Genomic DNA, 20,389 nt, shown 5'->3' with positions numbered 1-20,389 from the left:
CGGCATTGCCGGGGCAAAGCCTTCAGTGCCCAGCGATACCGGCTGTGCAGCTCATCGAGACTGTATTGGGAGGGAGAGGTGTACAATAATTGATTGATTAATTGCATAATTAAAATCAAGAAATAATAATCATCAAATATTTTCTTAATCAATTGGCTTATACTAATAGAATACCTAAACCACCAGTGCTTCATCCGAAGCTGTAACTTTTTGAAAATTAATTAAATAAATCATTAATCGAAAAAAAAAACTAAAGAATTAATTGATGAATCAATAAATAAATTAATCAATTGATTGATTAATCAATAAATAAAAAATATCCTTTATAGCCAAATCACTTGGTCATTGTTGTGTCCAAATATCAGCTTCCTCGCTCAAAAGGTGCCCAGAAGAGAAAGGAAATAAATAAGTACTTAATTTATCGATGATAATTAAGTAACTAATCAATTAATTGATTAATAAAAAAACAAAAAATAGAATTTTTGCCAAAACACTTGCTCACTATTGTGCCGGCATTTCAGCTTCCTAGCCTGGACAAACAAACAAGAAAACAAGAAAGAAACCAGAGTAAAAACTGAGTACTCCCTTTCAGCGCGTGTCATTGCCAGGCCCCAGTGCCTGGCAATGATGTCATGCAGCGCCTGGAGATGGCATAGGAAAGGATCGGTGTACAAGCTCGGCTACACCGTTGTTAGACTATCGGTCTTGTTTTTTTACTGTATGAAAGAGGATTCTAACTCTTCACAACAACAACAAAATGGGATAGCTTTACTGTAATTATCCACCAACAGATAAAAAAATCTGTTGGTGGATAATTTTAAAAGGAAGTTTATATAAGCCCTTAACAAACATTTTTTTTGTTTTGAATTTACAAACTACAGAAATTGTGTTAAAAACCACAACCTTTTGATCACAAGTGGTCACTAGTAGTCCATTGGACCAAATTTTCATTGGTCTTCAGGTCCTTGTGGCATACCTGCCTGCTGTACAGCTTCAGCATTTGCTTACCTTTCACCAAACTTAGATGTGCTTGGGCCAGGGTGGGGATTATATGTTCGTTATTATTATTGCCAAGTGATGCTACTATTATTATTGTTCTTAATATTTTAAATAATAATTAATACATACTTTGTTGCAAAGTTATCGTTTTTCTTCTTTATTTTGTAATTAGAATGCCATGCTGTGGAATGACCTATTAAGCTGCTCTATACACCTCAACATGGCATGCATTTAAAACATCGGAATTCTTCCAAATTCGTTGTAGTTAATTAGCCTAATCAACTCAGGAGATCACAACGATCATTTTGGTGTATCACATTAACATCAGAAAGCTCTAGTAGAACTCCACAAAAACATGCCTCACACACACACACACACCTCGTCCTTTTATAGTAATGCGGCCTCACAAGGTGAATACAGTTCTTTTGTACTCTGCATGAGCTTTAAATTTAACCTGAACTTTTCTTTACATTTATAACTAAGCTTCAATTTACATTACAAAAGTGATAATTGCAATATGTATTGAAGATCTTCTACCGCGTTTGTCTCACACTTGCCCCATTAGAGTGGAAGCTTTCATCTGCATTCGGTGTAGGATTATTTAGGACGTGCACATAGCTAGCGCAGGGCATTATTCTCAATAGCCTTGTTTGTCAACACCTTCTTGCCCTCTCCAGCTCCCCAAGGTGGTATTTGAAACTGATATCAATGCCGATCATGAGCACACACTGTGCTTGGCAATTGTTCCTGGTCCTACCACTCCCCAATGCCTGGAATCAATCTTGTCCCTCTACTGAACGCTCTCGATGACAGCTATTATGTCCTTCTTCAGATATATTTGCTAAGATATTTTCTGAATGCACGTGGCTTTGTTATATCGACATTTGTGTTCAGCAGTTAAATAATCTTTTACAAATCTTCCTTATTGTGATGGGCAGCCCATTTCTTTTTGTGGTTTATAGGCCTTCAAAGTTAACAAAGACTGCGTTTATGGGATGCAGGTTTTCAGGAAGTTTCTGCTGAATATAATAAGCTGTCTTTTTAAGGAATGGTTCATTTGATGCTGTCATTCTCTTTTAAACTTGCCTAGTATGGTGGTTATGTGTTATCGCAAAAGGCCCGAAGATGGAGAGCGACAGCTTCGAGATGTGATAATTTATCTCCATGGCGGTTTCTTTGTGTTAGTCTCTCTGCTTCCTTATTGCACATCCTTTACCTTACCTCACCCTCAATCACACACCACCCTCTCTCCCTTTCCTTCTCCGCCATCTTGTCCACATTGCTACATACTTATACATTTCTTACCACCAAATTTCCTTGTTGTCCTCTCGACATTTTTCGGTCTGTCCATCGCTCAGTGAAGTTTGACCACAAAAAAGAATACTTAATTGAATCTCACATGTTGACCTGGATTATATGGAGTCATGTACAGCCATTCAGCCATTTTTGTCTTTTTGATGTTGTTTGTTTGAGTAATTTGCCGAAAAACAGATGTCCAGCTCTCTCGCTCCAGATGAGGAAATTGATCTTTCTTCTCAGATTATTACGACTTATTTTGGATCGTCATGATACCTTCTTCGAAGGACATTTGACAAAAAAAGTGGTTGTCTTTCTTCTTTTGAAGACCGCAATGGCACAACGTTTTAACTTTCTCCTCTAATTTTCTTATGGATGTCCCTTTCTGTTTTCACATCATCTCCATCCAACTTACAGTCGAGCAATATCATACATACATCAGTGCTTTGTTTTTTCTTTTTCATACATACATCAACTTTGTTTCTCATTCTGTCCTCGTACGCGTACTTCAGACTGTACTTCAAACACGCCAGACTGTTATTATTTTATCACATATGTGACTAAATGTCAACCTCATTCCCTCAGGCCAGTATTATTATTTGTTAATATATAATTTCACATGAGATTGAGATTTGCGTTTTCTTTGGGTTCATGTGGGTGATTCGTCAGATTATATTTTTCTGACGTATCGGCCTTTGTCAATACAGATAGCTCAATGAAACATTATTACTGGAGTAGGCCAGAAATTCTCTGGAGAATGCTGTTTTATATTATGGTCCAATATAAGGTGTGAGAAGTGGATGTTTGATTCCTTACTTAACCTGTTTTCCAAGTGGGCAGATTACATGACGAATGAAATAATTTCATCTGACCATTTCCACTATAATTCATTTAGATATCCCCAAATCCAGGCTACCTGCACACCTCAATTCCTTTGTTTCTCCTTTTTCCCCCTGTTTTGGGGACCACCTTTGCTTTTTGAGGCTGTTCAATCCCATTCTTCCCCACAGGGCTTCAATAAAGTGGTACAAACCATCTCATGTCATCCCCATCCTTACCCACAGTCTTTTCTACCTCCATTAACCTCTAACATAACCCAACCTTTTTACTTGTCAGTTACTGTATTTCCTCTCCTCCTCCACCTCCTTATCCTTATTTTGCTCCTCCTCTTCTACATCCCTCTCCTATACTCCTCCTCCTCCTCCTCATCCTCATATGTATCAAATATCCATGTGCCCATTCTGCAGTGTCCTTTTGGTTGGTTAGAGCCTCATGACATTGACCTGTAAAGACCTCACTGTGTCTCATTCACAAACGCCTTCCACCCTCCCCATGCTTGTGCTGTTCTGTTCATTGAGTTCCAGCTGTGCCCAGGGTGCAGAGTGAATACTGCCTGGCGAGTTGACACTTACATTCACCCCCAGCCACCTCTACGCAACCTTAGGGAAGTTTTCTATTGCGTTTGAGTAATCCTGCAGGTTTTTCTCGTTTTTAACCTCTTTGCTCATTAGCTTTGACATTACTCAGCTTCATACTTTGCCATTATTCACACCTTTTTGCTAATATTATTTTAAATCTGATAACAGTATCCTTTTCATATTGAAACTATAAACAATTTTAAAATCACTCCTAAGTTTCAGCAGTACATGAGATTAAAAAAATAATATTGGCATGAGAGATAAAGGTGAATTTAGAGAGTGAGAGATAAATAAGAGAGAGAGAGAGAGAGAGAGAGAGAGAGAGAGAGAGATAAAAGAGAGACAGAGAGAGAGAGAGGGAGCCAGAGAGAGGAAAAAGAGGGAGAGAGTGAGAGAGAGGAAAAAGAGGGAGAGATACAGAGAGAGGGAGAGACAGAGAGACAAAAAAGAGAGAGAGAGAGAGAGAGAGAGAGAGAGAGAGAGACAGAGAGACAGAGAGGGAGAGAGAGACAGAGAGAGAGAGAGAGAGAGAGAGAGAGAGAGAGAGAGAGAGAGAGAGAGAGAGAGAGAGAGAGAGAGAGAGAGAGAGAGAGAGAGAAAAAAAAGAGGGAGAGAAAAGAGAGGGAGAGAGGGGGGAAATAACTCACAAATGCAGTATTTCCCTGCGAGGGTGTATTTACAGATTTTTTATGAATCGGATGGGAATTGAAATTAAGAAATTAAAATATTGAGAGCCATGTAGGGAGAGAGGCGAAGGAAGATTTGGAAGAGATTGGGTTGGTGTCTTGTCTTCCCATCTGATGACTTAACCCGTGATTCTGAGATCTCATAAGGTTCTCACCTTTCTGCCAAACAAAGTGGTGTTGTTAAGCATGTGCATGCATGCAAACACACGTACAAACACACACACGCACACATACACATATACACACACACACATACACACATACATACACACACAGACACACATACACACACATATACAAACACACACACACACTTACACATTTACACAGACATACACACCACACATACACATATACACACATACACACGTACATGTGTCGTGATTTGCACGTACACATGCACGATTATGGTTTATACACATGTTTTGCGTGGCATCATTTGCTGTGTATTATGTGCACACATATTGTACGTGACATATTGTGCTGTGTATTGTATGCACACATTATGATTATACGTTATTTACACATATACATATTATACACATATTGTATTGTATACACACATTATTATTATTATACGTTATATACATGTATACATATTATACACATATTGCATTGCATACACACATATTATGCGTGACATGTTACACAGTAGTGTATTACGTACACACATATTGTGTGACAAATTACACATATTTTACTCACATGCACACTCATGCACACACACACACACACACACACACACCAACATGGTGGTGCAGAAGTAGCATACTTATATTTGAGCTGTCTAATCAAGGTTTAATTCCCAACATAATTATATACTACCAGATGGCTGCTGCACAGACAGGGCATTCCATCACAATTTGTGTCTCTCTTGGACGGATTTTAAACCGGGTATCCTGTCTGCTGGCATTGGCTGGTAGATGTTAAAGATCGCATGGTATGTTTCGGGTTATTGTCGACATCCTCAACAAATTTCGAATTTCTGCCCAAATCAGCACCAATCAAATGTCAGACCTGGTCAGCTGGGTGATGAAAGACCTGGGCCAAAAACTTTCTCAGGCCGACGAAAAAAGAAGGTGTGGATAGGCGTACTTAAATAAGTAGTATTGTTTGTGTGTGTCCTTAACTTCTCTACACACACACACACACACACACACACACACACACACACGTTTATTATGCTTTTGGTTTTGGTTTTGCTTTGGCATGTTTTGTTTTGCGTGACATCATATGCTGTGTATTGCATTTACACACATTATTTTCATGCATTATGTACACATACACAAATTGTGCACATGTTGTATTGTATAACACATATTATTTTTATGTGTTATATGCACAATGCACATATACAAATTATACACATGTTGCATTGTATAACACATTATTTTTATGTGTTATCTACACATATACAAATTGTGCACATGTATTGCATTGTATACACAGGTTAATTTTATGCATTATGTACACATATACAAATTGTGCAAATGTTGTATTGTATTGTATACACACGTTAATTTTATGCATTATGTACACATATACAAATTGTGCACATGTTGTATTGTATTGTATACACACGTTAATTTTTTGCATTATGTACGCATATACAAATTGTGCAAATGTTGTATTGTATTGTATACCCACGTTAATTTTATGTATTATGTACACATATACAAATTGTGCACATGTTGTATTGTATTGTATGCACACGTTAATTTTATGCATTATGGACACAAATACAAATTGTGCAAATGTTGTATTGTATTGTATGCACACGTTAATTTTATGTATTATGTACACATATACAAATTGTGCACATGTTGTATTGTATTGTATGCACACGTTAATTTTATGCATTATGTACACATATACAAATTGTGCAAATGTTGTATTGTATTGTATACACACGTTAATTTTATGTATTATGTACACATATACAAATTGTGCACATGTTGTATTGTATTGCATACACACGTTAATTTTATGTATTATGTACACATATACAAATTGTGCACATGTTGTATTGCATTGTATACACACGTTAATTTTATGCATTATGTACACATATACAAATTGTGCACATGTTGTATTGTATACACACATTATTTTTTATGCATTATGTAAACAACTACATATTGCACACATGCTTATTGTATACACGCATATTATTTGTATGTGTTATGTACGCATACATATTGTGCACATGTTGTATTGTATACACTTATTCTTTTTATGCATTATGTACACATATACATATTGCACACATGTATTGTATACACGCATGTTATGTGTGACATTTTGTACAGTGGTATGTTGTGTGCACAAGTCTTGTGCGTGACATATTGCGCATATTTTGTGCGCATGAACACACACACACACACACACACACACACGTACGCACAGATTGATTTCAATACCCTCTCCTGTCCCTTTGCGAAAGGATCAGGCTAACAAATTGGATTTTTTAAAAAAACAACTGCTTAGGATCATTTAATCAAAAGTATAGTTGATTTAGTAGTTAGCATTGTTCAGATTTTGGGTTCTGGGTTCAATTCTAATCAAAGTTGGAGTGCCAATTTGGGGTATCTGTACAATGGCTTATCCCCTTGGGAGGGAACATCAAACTGGCTATCCTCGTTTACAGAGATCTGTAAAATATGTGATGGCATGCATTTTTTTTTCTTTTTTCTGGAGTATGCCTCTGAGACAGTTCTAAATGTTTTCTTAATTCCTTTTTTGTGTCAAGCATTCCCTCATAGAAGAAACTTATTATTCTGCCTCTGCCCTTTGAGGCTCATCATTGAGACCAGATCAGAACTGGAATCACTAAAAACAACTGGTACAGCATACGTCGGCCAGGCTGAGCAGTGTACGTTTTGTACCCCACTGATATGTCAGATCTGGATCCGTAACTGAACCAAAATCAAATCCGCTTGTTCTTGTCACTTATTCAACTCATCCACAAAGTTTTGTCATAATCCGTCCATAACTTTTTGAAATATCATGCTATAAATATTTTTTGGCTCCATCACCCAATGGTGAAAAATCACTTTAAAAATAGAAAAATTCTCTGATCCGGATCCAGATCGCATGGTATGTTGCCGGATCCAGATCCGGATCTTCACCAAATTGAATCAATTCTTCCTTGTCACATATGCAACCTCTCCACCAAGTTTTGTCCGAATACATCCTGAACTTTTTGAGATATCGTGTTCACAAACAGACAGACAGACAGGGTGAAAGCATAACCTCCATTTACCTTTGGTGGCGGAGGTAATTACGTACTGTGTATTTAAAAATGGAGTCGATATATACCAGGACACTAGTAAAAGTGATGTCTGGTGGGACAAATGTCATTTTTGTGGTTTTTCAGAATTTCAAAGTTTTATTCAAATGTATCTATTATTGTGGGGGCTCTTTACCATACCACAAAACAACGGTACAACAGAACTGGTGTCCGAATTGTCATGTTCTTTCCCAATATCACTTTAGGTTAAACAAAACAAATCAAATTCCTCCAAACGAATCTGCAGGCCACATGGGATGTTTGGGACTCACGATCATCTTGCCGTGGGAGTGTTAGATTGATGTAGCGTTTGGAGTATAACTCTCGACCAAAGGTATCAGCCAATGGCCGGCAGCCACTTATCCAATCTTTAGTCAATAAAATTGCGGTGCCACGTTTCTTTTGAAATGTAAGCCCAGCTATAAACGCTCGTCCTTGTGTTGGTTTATGGACAGGTCTTGTCGCTCAGGAAGCATATCGGTTTTCCAAAATTTACGCCAGTCTGAGCAACTGGAGGAGATAAAACAAAAGACACAAAGCTGATACAACCGCTTAATGACTTGCTTATCCAACAGTTTTTAAGAAACGCATTATCGAAGCCTGTGATACTGAAGAATATGGATTGCAATGCCTTCATAAACTGTGCTCACACTCTTTGAAGGTCATTCCAGTGCAAGCATAGTAGTCACCCGATTTTCCTTCCAGCCTATCACAGTCCCCTGCAAGACAAGGACCTCCCTTATCTTGTGCTGAGTGTTTGACATACCCTCCACACTTGCCAATTGTGGGTTGATAAGAACGAGTAGCCATGGTAATCGCACCCACACCAGCCAGTCGACAAAAGAAACAAATCTTTAACTATTAGACAAAAAGCTACCTAGTTGTCAATCAAGTATGATCACTCTTAGGGATATTAAATCACCTGAATTATGTAGACACCTGTCTAATATGGCAAACTTAGCTTGAAAGAGGGAGTTACCATCAATGCAGACTTTCCTGTATCATACGAGCCACAAAAGAGTGAAAGCTTTGTGTGTTTGAACAGCTGTGGAACCCGTTTGTGAAACCCGTTTGTGTATGTTTTTCTATGTATGGGAGAGCCAGGCGAGGGAAGAGGGATGTGACGGAATTCCTTCTCGAGGTGCTTTCTTTGGAGCGTGGTGATCCGAGGCTGATTATTCTGTAAATTAATTACAATTTAAATAATGATCAAATAATATTCCTTATAGGGGTGGTACAAAGGGAGTGTTAAGTCATTACAGACCAGTGGTTTAAACTGCTCGTGGACCATCATCATAGGATTGTTACGCATATGGTATTATATAAACTGTGACAAATAGCAGAAATACCGAAATATGCCGAAGTATACTGAAATACCGAAATATAAATATATATATATGTATAGAAATAGCGAACTATATTATTTTATATACTGTACATATACATATATATACACGAAACATTGGATAAGTGGCTGCCGGCCATTGACCTGGTTCCCCACTGATGATATGAAGGTCGCATAATGACTGATATATATATATATATATATGGCTAGTTCAACTGTTTTCTCCTTCTTTTAGAACCATTTAACCTTTCAACTGAATGATCAACCTTGTTTCATTTTTCTAATTCAACTTTTATCGGCTTTGGACTTACTGATCAGCACGATCAGTTTGAGCACACGCCGACTTACTGACATCATCCCCATACTTTCTCTCATGGAGCACAACTTGTACATTAAAGTAAGCATGAGTTGTCAGGGGTGATCAGAGAATCAGTGCCAGAAGAAACGTCACATTGGAGAACAAATACATTTTGGAGAACATTTCAGAAATGATAATTTTTCTCAAAGTTTGAATAAGTTTTTTGATCCTTTCAACTTCAGTGCATTCAGTGGATGACTTTTTATGCATTCCACTCTCTCATTTGATTGAAAAGAAATATTTTAAGTGATGAGGATTGCTATGTCAGTGGTTAACACAAGCCTTGTCTATTACGTTACTGGAAGTGGTTGGGACAACACCTTGCCATTTTACTGTCCCGACGTTTCAGTGGGCGAAGCCACACGATGATGCTCTCTCTCATCTTAGGTGTCGTGAAGGCTAAGTTTCTGGAATTTGTCCAGGGCACTGGCACACATTGGCCTGTTCTTTGAAAAATGTATCCTAAAGAATGTATAACATTCAAAGTGAATGTTAGCAAATGTAACATTCAGCTTACAGTCTCATATGATACCATCCTCAACTTGTAAAGCACCAGGAAAACATATTGTACAGTCCAGTTATATTCCGCTGATAATCTAATCCAAACTAGATAACTCAAAGTTACCTCCGAGCTATGTTATCAAACCTATCAAGAACTATGGGAAATATAATGTCGATCGATGATCGCCCAGGTATAGATTAAAATTGTTGTAAAATGGAAATCTTACTATAATTCACCAAATGTCCGTCCATCTGTCTGTCCGTCTATCTGTCTGTCTGTCTGTCTGTTCCCAGGTACTGCAAAAACGGCTGAACCGATCGCAACCAAATTCTGGGTGGGTAATCCTGGGACCCCCTGGAGTAAAATAGGCTATATTGTTTTTCCAATTTTCCCCCAATTTTTCCAATTTCCAATATTTCCAATTTTCCAATTTTTCCAAACACTATGGAATAATATTTACCGATATGAACAGTGATGTGGCTTTTATTGAAATTCTACAAATACTGTTTAGATTTTGATGATTTGCGTGCGATATGATTTAACGGATGTTTATATAAATCGTTTAAAATAAAAAAGCCTTCAATTTCTGATATTTTCCCTTTTCATTTGGGCCTCCCAATTGAAGCCCCGCCCGTAGGGTACCGTTGCTTGTATGTACAATGATAAGTTTCATTAACTTCACCGAATTAATTTGTGATAATGAAGCTACACATTCACTGAATACCCACGCTTAGTGCCACTCTGGCCACAAAACATGTGTGATTGCTACTTCCGAATGAAACGGTGACGTTGGCAGGGTTGCAACCAAAGGGGAGCGTCCATGGTTTCATTGTGTCATTGTTTGCGGCCCTTGCACAGTCCTCCAAGGAACTCGTCGGCTTGGAGTGGGAAAAAGCTGCTGGCGATGTGGGGAAGCTCCTCATGTGCTGCATGTTCGTCTCTAGCGAAATTGTAAGGGACGCTGCTTGAGCCGGGCGACTTGGTTTCCCAAACAGAATTAAACGCAGCTACATCGACTGATTCTTGTCTCTACCTTTGGATGGATTAACCTATGCAGACCATTTCAAAGCTTCGGTTTCAAAAATGTGACATACGTTTCGGACACGCTCTTCGCATAGGATGTACAATGAGTGATAGGACCATCCGCTTTTATAGAGGAGACTGCAGTTGCTCACGCATGAGGATTCCATCCGGGGAGAATCTCAGATTCAAACAGGGGCAGGCGAGAGCCGAGAGTCCCCGAAGGCCATGAGGGCCCAATACATTACACACCGTTACTCACGGAGCGCCGCCCTTAATGGAAACCATCGGCGCCATACATCTGGCATGGATAAGTTGAATGATCCGATACGCGCCCCGCTCCGTCACGTTTATGCCTCGACGGGATTGCCCGAAAAGCACGGAAACTAAAATATTATCTGCCTTTGGATTTTACCCCCCCCCCCCCTCCCCTTCCTGACTCTCTTCCCTCCCAATCTCTGGCCTTTGTTGTTTTGTTGTGTTTCTGTGGGTGTGCCAATGTGCGCACACATCCCGGGAGAGGCGCGTGTTTGATATTCGCACTTGAGTGATGGAGCTGCGCGTTGCGCTTTTCGTGCTCTTTGTAGCCGCCGATATTTTATTTCCCTCGGATATGTTGTTTATGTTTGGCCCGACTCTCGGGGCACATGAATTAGAGACTATTTTATTATTTATTTTATTTTCCCCTCCCCCACCCCTCTTTGCCTTCTTTCGTCTTGTCTTAGCATTGCGCACTCATAATGGTTGTCATCACATCATAATCATAATGTTTGTCATCTTTGGAGACGTCTCTTCCGACATCACACTTGTGGTTGCTTCATGAAAGCAAGTTTAAGATCTTACTACCAGACTTGAGCACTGTGGAGCCTTCTACTTTTTGCTGAAGGTAGTTATTATTTTATGAACTGAGTTAACAAGTATAAAAAGGACACATCTGAAGCTGCACATGGAAGAAGCTTAAAGTGCAGAAGTTTTCGGAGATTAAGACGACAACTACAGAAACTGCTACTATTACCATAATAATAATAATAATTATTATTATTGCATTTACAGCCCCAACTATTCCCACCTTCTTGTCGGTGTCATATGGGGAATGATGTTGGCCCACGTCTTTCAGGAACCAGGTGGCCAGGCCTGACGTTCGACTGGGGTTGATTTGGGTGCACAATTTCAGCAGGAAGTTGCAATTTGTTTCGGAGTGCATAATTTCAGCAATTAGATGTAGTAATTTGCTTACTCTTTCTGAAAGACACTGTGGTATCTTCAACATTCATAAACTAAATGGTATTCATAGAATACTTTACACTGCGCAGCCAACTTGGTGTGAGCCAATTCTTCTGTTTTTGAAGGTTTTTGGTTTTTTTGATCTAATATGACTGCCAGACCACGTGAGCAATAAATTTTCATTCTCTAATATAATTGTTGTGTAGATCACACTCAATAAATTTCAAACTGATCAGACCAAGCGTTGTCCCTGTCAAATGATGACGTCATAATTAAGGCACCAATGACGTCATCGTTATCGTTAACAACACTTATTCCCCATGCGGAGTTTTTTTTTAAAATGAGCCACATTTTAATTTTTTTCCATGGAGCAGTTTTGGAGACAGAGGTGAAACATTTTTCGATTTTTCCAAGAAGGTGCCTGTACCACGTGACCTATGACGTCATAATTATCATTACAATATTCTACAGGAGGACGTGCTCCTACAGTGAAAACTTCGTGTCAATCAGACCAACAGTTGCAGAGAAAATGTTTTTTTCATACTGATCAGATCAAGCGTTGTACTTGTCGAATTATGACGTCATAATGAAGGCACCGATGACATTGTCATTAACATATCTTATTCCCCATGGGGAGTGCTTCACTATGAGCATTGTTAAAAAAAATTCCATTGAGCGTTTTCGGAGATATGGAGGTGTAACGTTTTTCCAAGATGGCGTCCATACGACGTGACCTATGACGTCATAGTTATAAAAAAAATTCTGCAGGCGGAGGTGCTCCCATGGTAAAAATTTTGTGTCAATTGGACCAACGGTTGTCGAGAAAATGTATTTTTAAAATGCAGACACGAACACATGCGTACGTTCGCCACACGTACACACCCGAATGCCTAACCGTGCTTTTCGCTTCGCGAGTGCAGGGTAATTAATACGAGCACCCAACTTAATGTCCATCCAAGGCACAGCATGCTTGGCAATGCAACGTTCTACATGCGAAGCATCAATGCCACAGTTTATAGTCGGGTCGAGAATCCTTAGGCCGACTCAAAGGTATAAGTGCAATAGGTCTAGACCATGCTGTCGGGCTATAATTCATAGATTGAGCGGGAATGAAATTCATCTTTATAGATTACCTGTAATTAGGATTAGATAGATGGAGGTATCATCCAAGACACGCCAAAAACAAATGTAACTAGAACGGCACTCAGTAGAGAGCATACCTTCTCCTGGTTTGGCCATATCACTCAATGGTGAAATCTCACTTTAAAAATTATACTAGCTGGATCCGGGTCTTCACCAAAATCGAATCGAATCGTCCTTGTCAGACACCCAATCTGTCCACCAAGTTTCGTCGAAATCCATCCATAACTTTTTGAGATATCCTGCTATGTATCGTTTTTGGCCCTATCTCTCAATGGTGAAGAATCACTTAGAATATTAAATAATTCTTATATCTGAATCCATATTCAGATCTTCACCAAAACCGAATCGAATCGTCCTTGTCAGACACCCAACCTGTCCAACAAGTTTCGTCCAAATCCATCCATAACCTTTTGAGATATCCTGCTACGTATCGTTTTTGGCCCTATCTCTCAATGGTGAAGAATCACTTAGAATATTAAATAATTCTTATATCTGAATCCATATTCAGATCTTCACCAAAACCGAATCGAATCGTCCTTGTCAGACACCCAACCTGTCCAACAAGTTTCGTCCAAATCCATCCATAACCTTTTGAGATATCCTGCTACGTATCGTTTTTGGCCCTATCTCTCAATGGTGAAGAATCACTTAGAATATTAAATAATTCTTATATCTGAATCCATATTCAGATCTTCACCAAAACCGAATCGAATCGTCCTTGTCAGACACCCAACCTGTCCAACAAGTTTCGTCCAAATCCATCCATAACCTTTTGAGATATCCTGCTACGTATCGTTTTTGGCCCTATCTCTCAATGGTGAAGAATCACTTAGAATATTAAATAATTCTTATATCTGAATCCATATTCAGATCTTCACCAAAACCGAATCGAATCGTCCTTGTCAGACACCCAATCTGTCCACCAAGTTTCGTCCAAATCCATCCATAACTTTTTGAGATATCCTGCTACGTATCGTTTTTGGCCCGATCTCCCAATGGTGAAAAATCACTTTAAAATTATAGTAGCCGGATCCGGATCTTCACCAAAATCTAATCATTTCGTCCTTGTCGCATACGCTACATCCCTGCCAAATTTCGTCCGAATCCGTCCACAACTCTTTGAGATATTTTGTTCACAAACAAACAGACAAACAGACAGGGGTGAAAAGATAACCTTGATCCACCTTTGGTGGAGGAGGTAACGAGGTGAATATTTATATATTGTCCGCCTGTTTTTGATATATATATTACATATTATATAACGTGAAATAAGATTTTTTTTTTAAACATGAAAAATATATGTATTGTGTAGGGTTTGGTGTTTTTGGGCCATCCGTACATGAGATGTTGATCTACCCATTGTGCAAACCACATGCAGGAGCTGTGAACAGCATTCGTCTCCGTTGGCCTTTCTTCTCTCTGAGTTTAGGTTTCTCCTTCTGTCTTTAAGTGTTTCACAACTTTTGTATCTCTGTTTTCATTTATCGTTTTGCCAGTAAGGATCGTTTTAAAGCCTTTCCAAAAGAGAGAGAGAGAAATGTTAGTAACACTTTTTATTTCATTGATGAAGTTTTAAGACATAAACATTACTGTATAAAGTTATAGTGTTGATAGAATTTTTTTTTTTTACAAATCCACAAGATCCTTGCGCTTTACCTTGTGGGCGATGGTCCCTGTTAATGCCCTTGTGGATGACTTCCTTTACTCCCCCTGAAGCCTCCCACCACTACAATACTCATGGAAGCAATACTCATTGCCTGGCAAACCAGAGAGAGAGAGAAAGAAAATACACAAATAAAGAGGAAATACTGATCTCATTATGGCGGATCTTGGATTTCTCGCCTGTATCTACCCTTATTAAAGCATGGAAAACACTACATTATGGTGACATGTGGATTTGTTTTTGTTTAAACTTTGTTTTTCATTTTAATAGTGGTCTGCTGTATGTCACAGCAGCTTTCCCTGGGGTATTTATTGCTTACGTGTGGTTTGTACTTTGAAAACCCGAGTCTACCAGGGAGTATTTTTGCTTCGTTTTCCATTGGTTGTCCGGAGGGGCACCTGCAACTGGTTCGCTAAAAGGTAACCCATTCCACCTGACGTCACGGTTACGTAAAGTTATAGTGAACGAGATAAGTAAGTTCCCACCTCCCCGTTTTCCCATGCCTCCTCTCCCCAAGCCCTCTCCCTCCCACAGATCTCCCGGTGTCCCTGCTCTCAAATGTTGTACTTGTGTGCTTCCCTCTCTCTCCCCATCTTGTCTCCCGCTCCCTTTATCGTATGTTTTATGTGTCCGTTTGTCTTTTTTGTGATCAATGTTAGCTCTTACACGAGCCTCGATGTTGTATACAAAAAATAAGGATTTACTGTGACGCAAAACTAGAATATTTCACTTTGCAGTTTGCTTTGAGCGATCGATATCAATTTGCAGACAAAGAACAAACAAAGGAGTCTTTTGTAAATCGCCAACATTGAGCGACCACCCCGTTTTTGCTCTTTTTCAAAGCACAATGGACCGTGCTTGCCCTACGTGTTCTGCCAATTCGATTTGTCGGACTGACGTCGTGTTTTCATTATTTCAGGGCACATCCTTTCATTATTTTGGTCTATTGCTCAAGACGATCGAAACGGTTTCCATTACGTGTACGTTTCGACGCAATGCACTCACGGACTACAAATGGGTCTTTGCTCACATTTTGGGTGCGCACGTGCGTGGCATGGCCGTGGTTGCCCCGGTTACGGTGCACGAGAAAGCTCACGCGCCCTGCGGTTGATGACGCTCACCAGTTTCCGCGGGTTTGTCCAAACAAACTTCGTCTTCCTTTGTTGTGCGCCGTCGGGGCACCGTTCGCGCCGTTTGGCTCCGCGCTCTTTTCGCAATTTAGACAACCTTTGCACCCCATGTATCTAATATATATATACAGTCACGATCTCAAAACATTATTGTGACCAATCATTATATACAATCCTGGACATCATTTTGGGAAATAATGCTGACATCATCGATTGCCGTATTGAGGCGGCTTCTTTCAAACTGCTCAGCACTGTGTATACTACTAGACAAACACCACAGAAAGGAATATCAGACCAGAGCACAACAATCTCATCGAGCTTAGTGAAATCAAGCAAAACTACCACTGTCCATCTCCCTGCAACTGTAAAAGCAATGTGGCACATGGTGCACAAAGGGAGTTCAAAATGTTCTCACAATGACATACTCAGCAATATCTAACAAATGGTAATGCTTGTATATACAGTATATATAATATATATTATATAAATTGTTTTATATATAAATATCTACATATTACATAATTTTTAAAAAAAATATATATATATACATATATATATATATATATATATATGTGTATGTATATATATATATATAAATGTATATATATATATAAATATATATATATATATATATATACATATATATATATACACATATACTGTATATATATATAGTATATGTAATATATATAGTAATGTATATATTATATATATGTATATATATTATATTATATTATGTATACATTATATATGTGTACATATGTATTTATATTTATATATTTATATATATATATATATATAGATATATATATATATATAAAGATATATATATATATATAAATATATATATATATATAAATATAAATATATATATATATATATATATATATATATATATATATATATATATATATATATATATATATATATATATATATATATATATATATATATATATATATATATATATATATATATATATATATATATATATATATATAATAATGTATACATATACATACATATATATATACATATATATATATATATATATATATATATATATATATATATATATATATATATATATATATATATATAAAAAGACCATGAATAGGACATGATACTGACGTGATCCTGATTTGGAGTTCCTAAATACTTACTTATTTGGATTATTTGAATTCTCACATTATGTTAGATAATTTTATGTTAGCACACACACACACACACACACACACACACACACACACACACACACACACACACACACACACACACACACACACCCTACATTATGTTAAACCATAATAATCCAAATAAGTCGTCATCCTTATTTGGATTTATGCGATTTTATGCTTGAATACATTTATTTATTCCATTACTAGTCATGCCTGTTGGTAATAATATGGCAGGCTTTGATGGGCCTGATGGTGGTGTCTTCCTGCATAGAAGTTCCATGTTGGAGAACTCATATTATTACCTGCGCCAGAAGAGAGGTTATTGCATTTGGGTTTGTGTTTGTTTGTTTGTTTGTTTGTCTCTTTGTAGGCATATAATTTGCCAATGTAGACTACAATTTTTACACGCTATATATTTTCAACTGAGTACCTCTATAAAAAAAAAAGTATGTACAATTATAATGTGAGTATGTCTATAAAATACGTACTATAAAACCACACAAAACAAGTCTGGGCGAGGTCTGCAATCTTTGATTGTTTGTTCTAATTATTCATTGTTTTTGAGTATGAGTATACATTTCTCATAACTACTTGTGTGTGGACAGTTTGAAGGTTGCCCGAAGGCCTTTTCTCGACTAGAAAACCTCAAGATCCATCTGCGGTCGCACACCGGTGAGCGGCCCTACATGTGCCAACACCCGACGTGCTCCAAAGCCTTCAGCAACTCGAGCGACCGTGCCAAGCACCAGCGCACACATGTTGACACGGTGGGTCTGCCATGCTTAGTGCCACCGAACATCCGATTGGTGTTTGGTGATTCATAGCACGACGTTGTCGTCCTTAAACTATCGGTGCAAAAATGGCAATACCATAGGAGGGATCAATTATTTATTACGTACGCATATGGATAGCAGGTTGAATTAAGAGAAGGAAAAGGGGCTGGAGAGAAGGAGATAGGAGCAAGGAGAGGGGAGGGAAGGGCCGTGTGGGCAGCAGACTGAGAGGGAAAAGGAGGAACAGAATTTCAGACCAATTTCGGTGAAATTATAGCAGAAATAACTTACTCTTAAACTTTTTCCTTTTTCCATATGTTCAATAATGCATAATCGTTCTAGTTATTAATTGTTTTTGAGCATGAGTACACATTTCTCGTAACAACCTGTGCGTGGACAGTTTGAAGGTTGCCCCAAGGCATTTTCCCTGATTTTTTATGTGAGAAAAGCGGCACCATTGTTGTGATGTCATTGATACCTGGAGTATCCCGGGAAGTGAAGGCAGTGCCTGCACTTCCTCCATGCTCAGTGGCTGTGTTAAGTGTTTGTCTCATCGGTGTGTTCGTGTGTGTGTGTTTGTGTGTGTGTTTTATGTAGGTACGTGTGTTTGTGTGTGTGTGTGTGTTTGTGTGTGTGTGTGTGTGTGTGTGTGTGTGTGTGTGTGTGTGTGTATGTACGTGTGTTTTATGTATGTACGTGTGTTTGTGTGTGTGTTTTATGTAGGTACGTGTGTTTGTGTGTGTGTGTGTTTGTGTGTGTGTGTGTGTGTATGTGTGTGTTTTATGTATGTACGTGTGTTTGTGTGTGTGTGTGTGTGTGTGTGTTATGTATGTACGTACGTGTGTATGTGTTTGTGTGTGTGTGGGGGAGCTCCATTACGAGCCTTACACCATGTACGTACGTGTATATGTATGTACGTGTGTGAATGTATGTGTACACACATACATAAAAACAAAAAACTTTATGCAATGCAAGAGCATTCCCGAAGATCCTGTTGAATCCTACAAAGGGTTACAAATGGCTCGCGTTTCTTTCCATCATTAAATACGAAGGACGGGAACAGTGGTGAGTTTGAGGTGAAGGTGGGAGTGCATCAGGGGTCGGTACTCAGTCCACTACTATTTGTAGCTGTGATGGAGGTGCTGGCTCGGAACGTAAAGGAGGGTTTACCGTGGGAGTTGTTGTATGCAGATGATCTGGTGTTGATTGCGGAAAGTATGGATGGACTGAAGGAAAAGATGAACACGTGGAAGGAATGTATGGAGACAAAAGGTCTGAAGGTGAATATCGGAAAGATGAAGGTGATGGCAAGTGGTAAAGCATGTGGTGAGGTGGAAAGAACTGGGAAATGGCCCTGTGCTGTGTGTAGGAAGGGTGTCGGAGTGAACTCCATTCAATGTACAATGTGCGCTGAGTGGGTTCATCAAAAATGTAGTGGTCTGAGAGGGTCATTAACCAGTGTGGCAGCTACATTCAAGTGTAAGGTGTGCACAGAGGGAGCTGCAGATGGAGGAAATGTTGAGTTGGATCTTGGAGACGGCGTGAAGCTGGAAGGTGTGAAAACATTTTGCTACCTCGGAGACATGCTGAATGGAGAAGGTGGATCAGACTCGGCAACGGTTGCTGGAGTGAGATGTGCATGGAAGAAGTTACGGGAACTGAGTGGCGTGCTGATGAGGAGGGGAGTGTCGTTGAAGCTGAAGGGAAAGGTGGATGCTGCATGTGTGAGAAGTGTTATGATTTATGGGAGCGAGACATTGGTAATGAACGTAGAGCAGCAACGAAGGTTGGAAAGGGTGGAAATGCGAATGGTTCGGTGGATGTGTGGAGTATCGTTGAGAGAGAGGAACACAAATGATGAATTGCGAAAGATGATGGGAATAGAGCCTGTGATGGATGCTGTGAAGAGGAACAGGTTGAGATGGTTTGGTCATGTGTTGAGGAAGGATGAAAGTGACTGGTTGAGAAGTGATGGAAATGAATGTAGAAGGAAGTAGAGGATGGGGAAGACGGAGAAAGACTTGGCTAAAGATGGTGGAAGAAGAAATGCGGGCAAGGGGGTTAACAAGGAGAGATGCAGAAAATAGGGCAAAATGGAGAAGATTGTAATGGGGACCGCAAGGCTAACCCCCGCTCTAGCAGGGAAAATGGCCTTTAAAATGCATGTTGTTGTTGTTGTTGTTGTTGTTGTTGTTGTTGTTGTTGTATTAAATGTCTTTACAATGCTGAATGATCCCTGACAGGTGCACACATATATCTGTGTAAGAGGCTTTTTCTATTTTTGAGATGGCGTATTGGTCTGTTATGATGACATCACACACAACACACACACACACACACACACACACACACACACACACACACA

At 38.9% G+C, this 20,389-nt stretch overlaps 1 protein-coding gene across 1 annotated transcript in view; it reads left to right on the top strand.

Annotated features, from left to right (window-relative positions):
• The window catches only part of GLIS1 (GLIS family zinc finger 1), a 247,379-nt gene that overhangs the window by 226,079 nt on the left and 911 nt on the right, over window positions 1–20,389 (top strand). Inside the window, exon 2 of the mRNA XM_068130592.2 lies at window positions 17,857–18,018. Within this exon, the coding sequence (XP_067986693.2) occupies window positions 17,857–18,018 (162 nt within the window). The remainder of the gene's footprint in view (window positions 1–17,856; window positions 18,019–20,389) is intronic.

The sequence above is a fragment of the Myxine glutinosa genome, chromosome 1 (assembly GCF_964187855.1).
Source record: "Myxine glutinosa chromosome 1, kmMyxGlut1.1, whole genome shotgun sequence".
Lineage (NCBI taxonomy): Eukaryota > Metazoa > Chordata > Myxini > Myxiniformes > Myxinidae > Myxine > Myxine glutinosa.
This window is presented reverse-complemented; position numbering and strand designations above follow the sequence as displayed.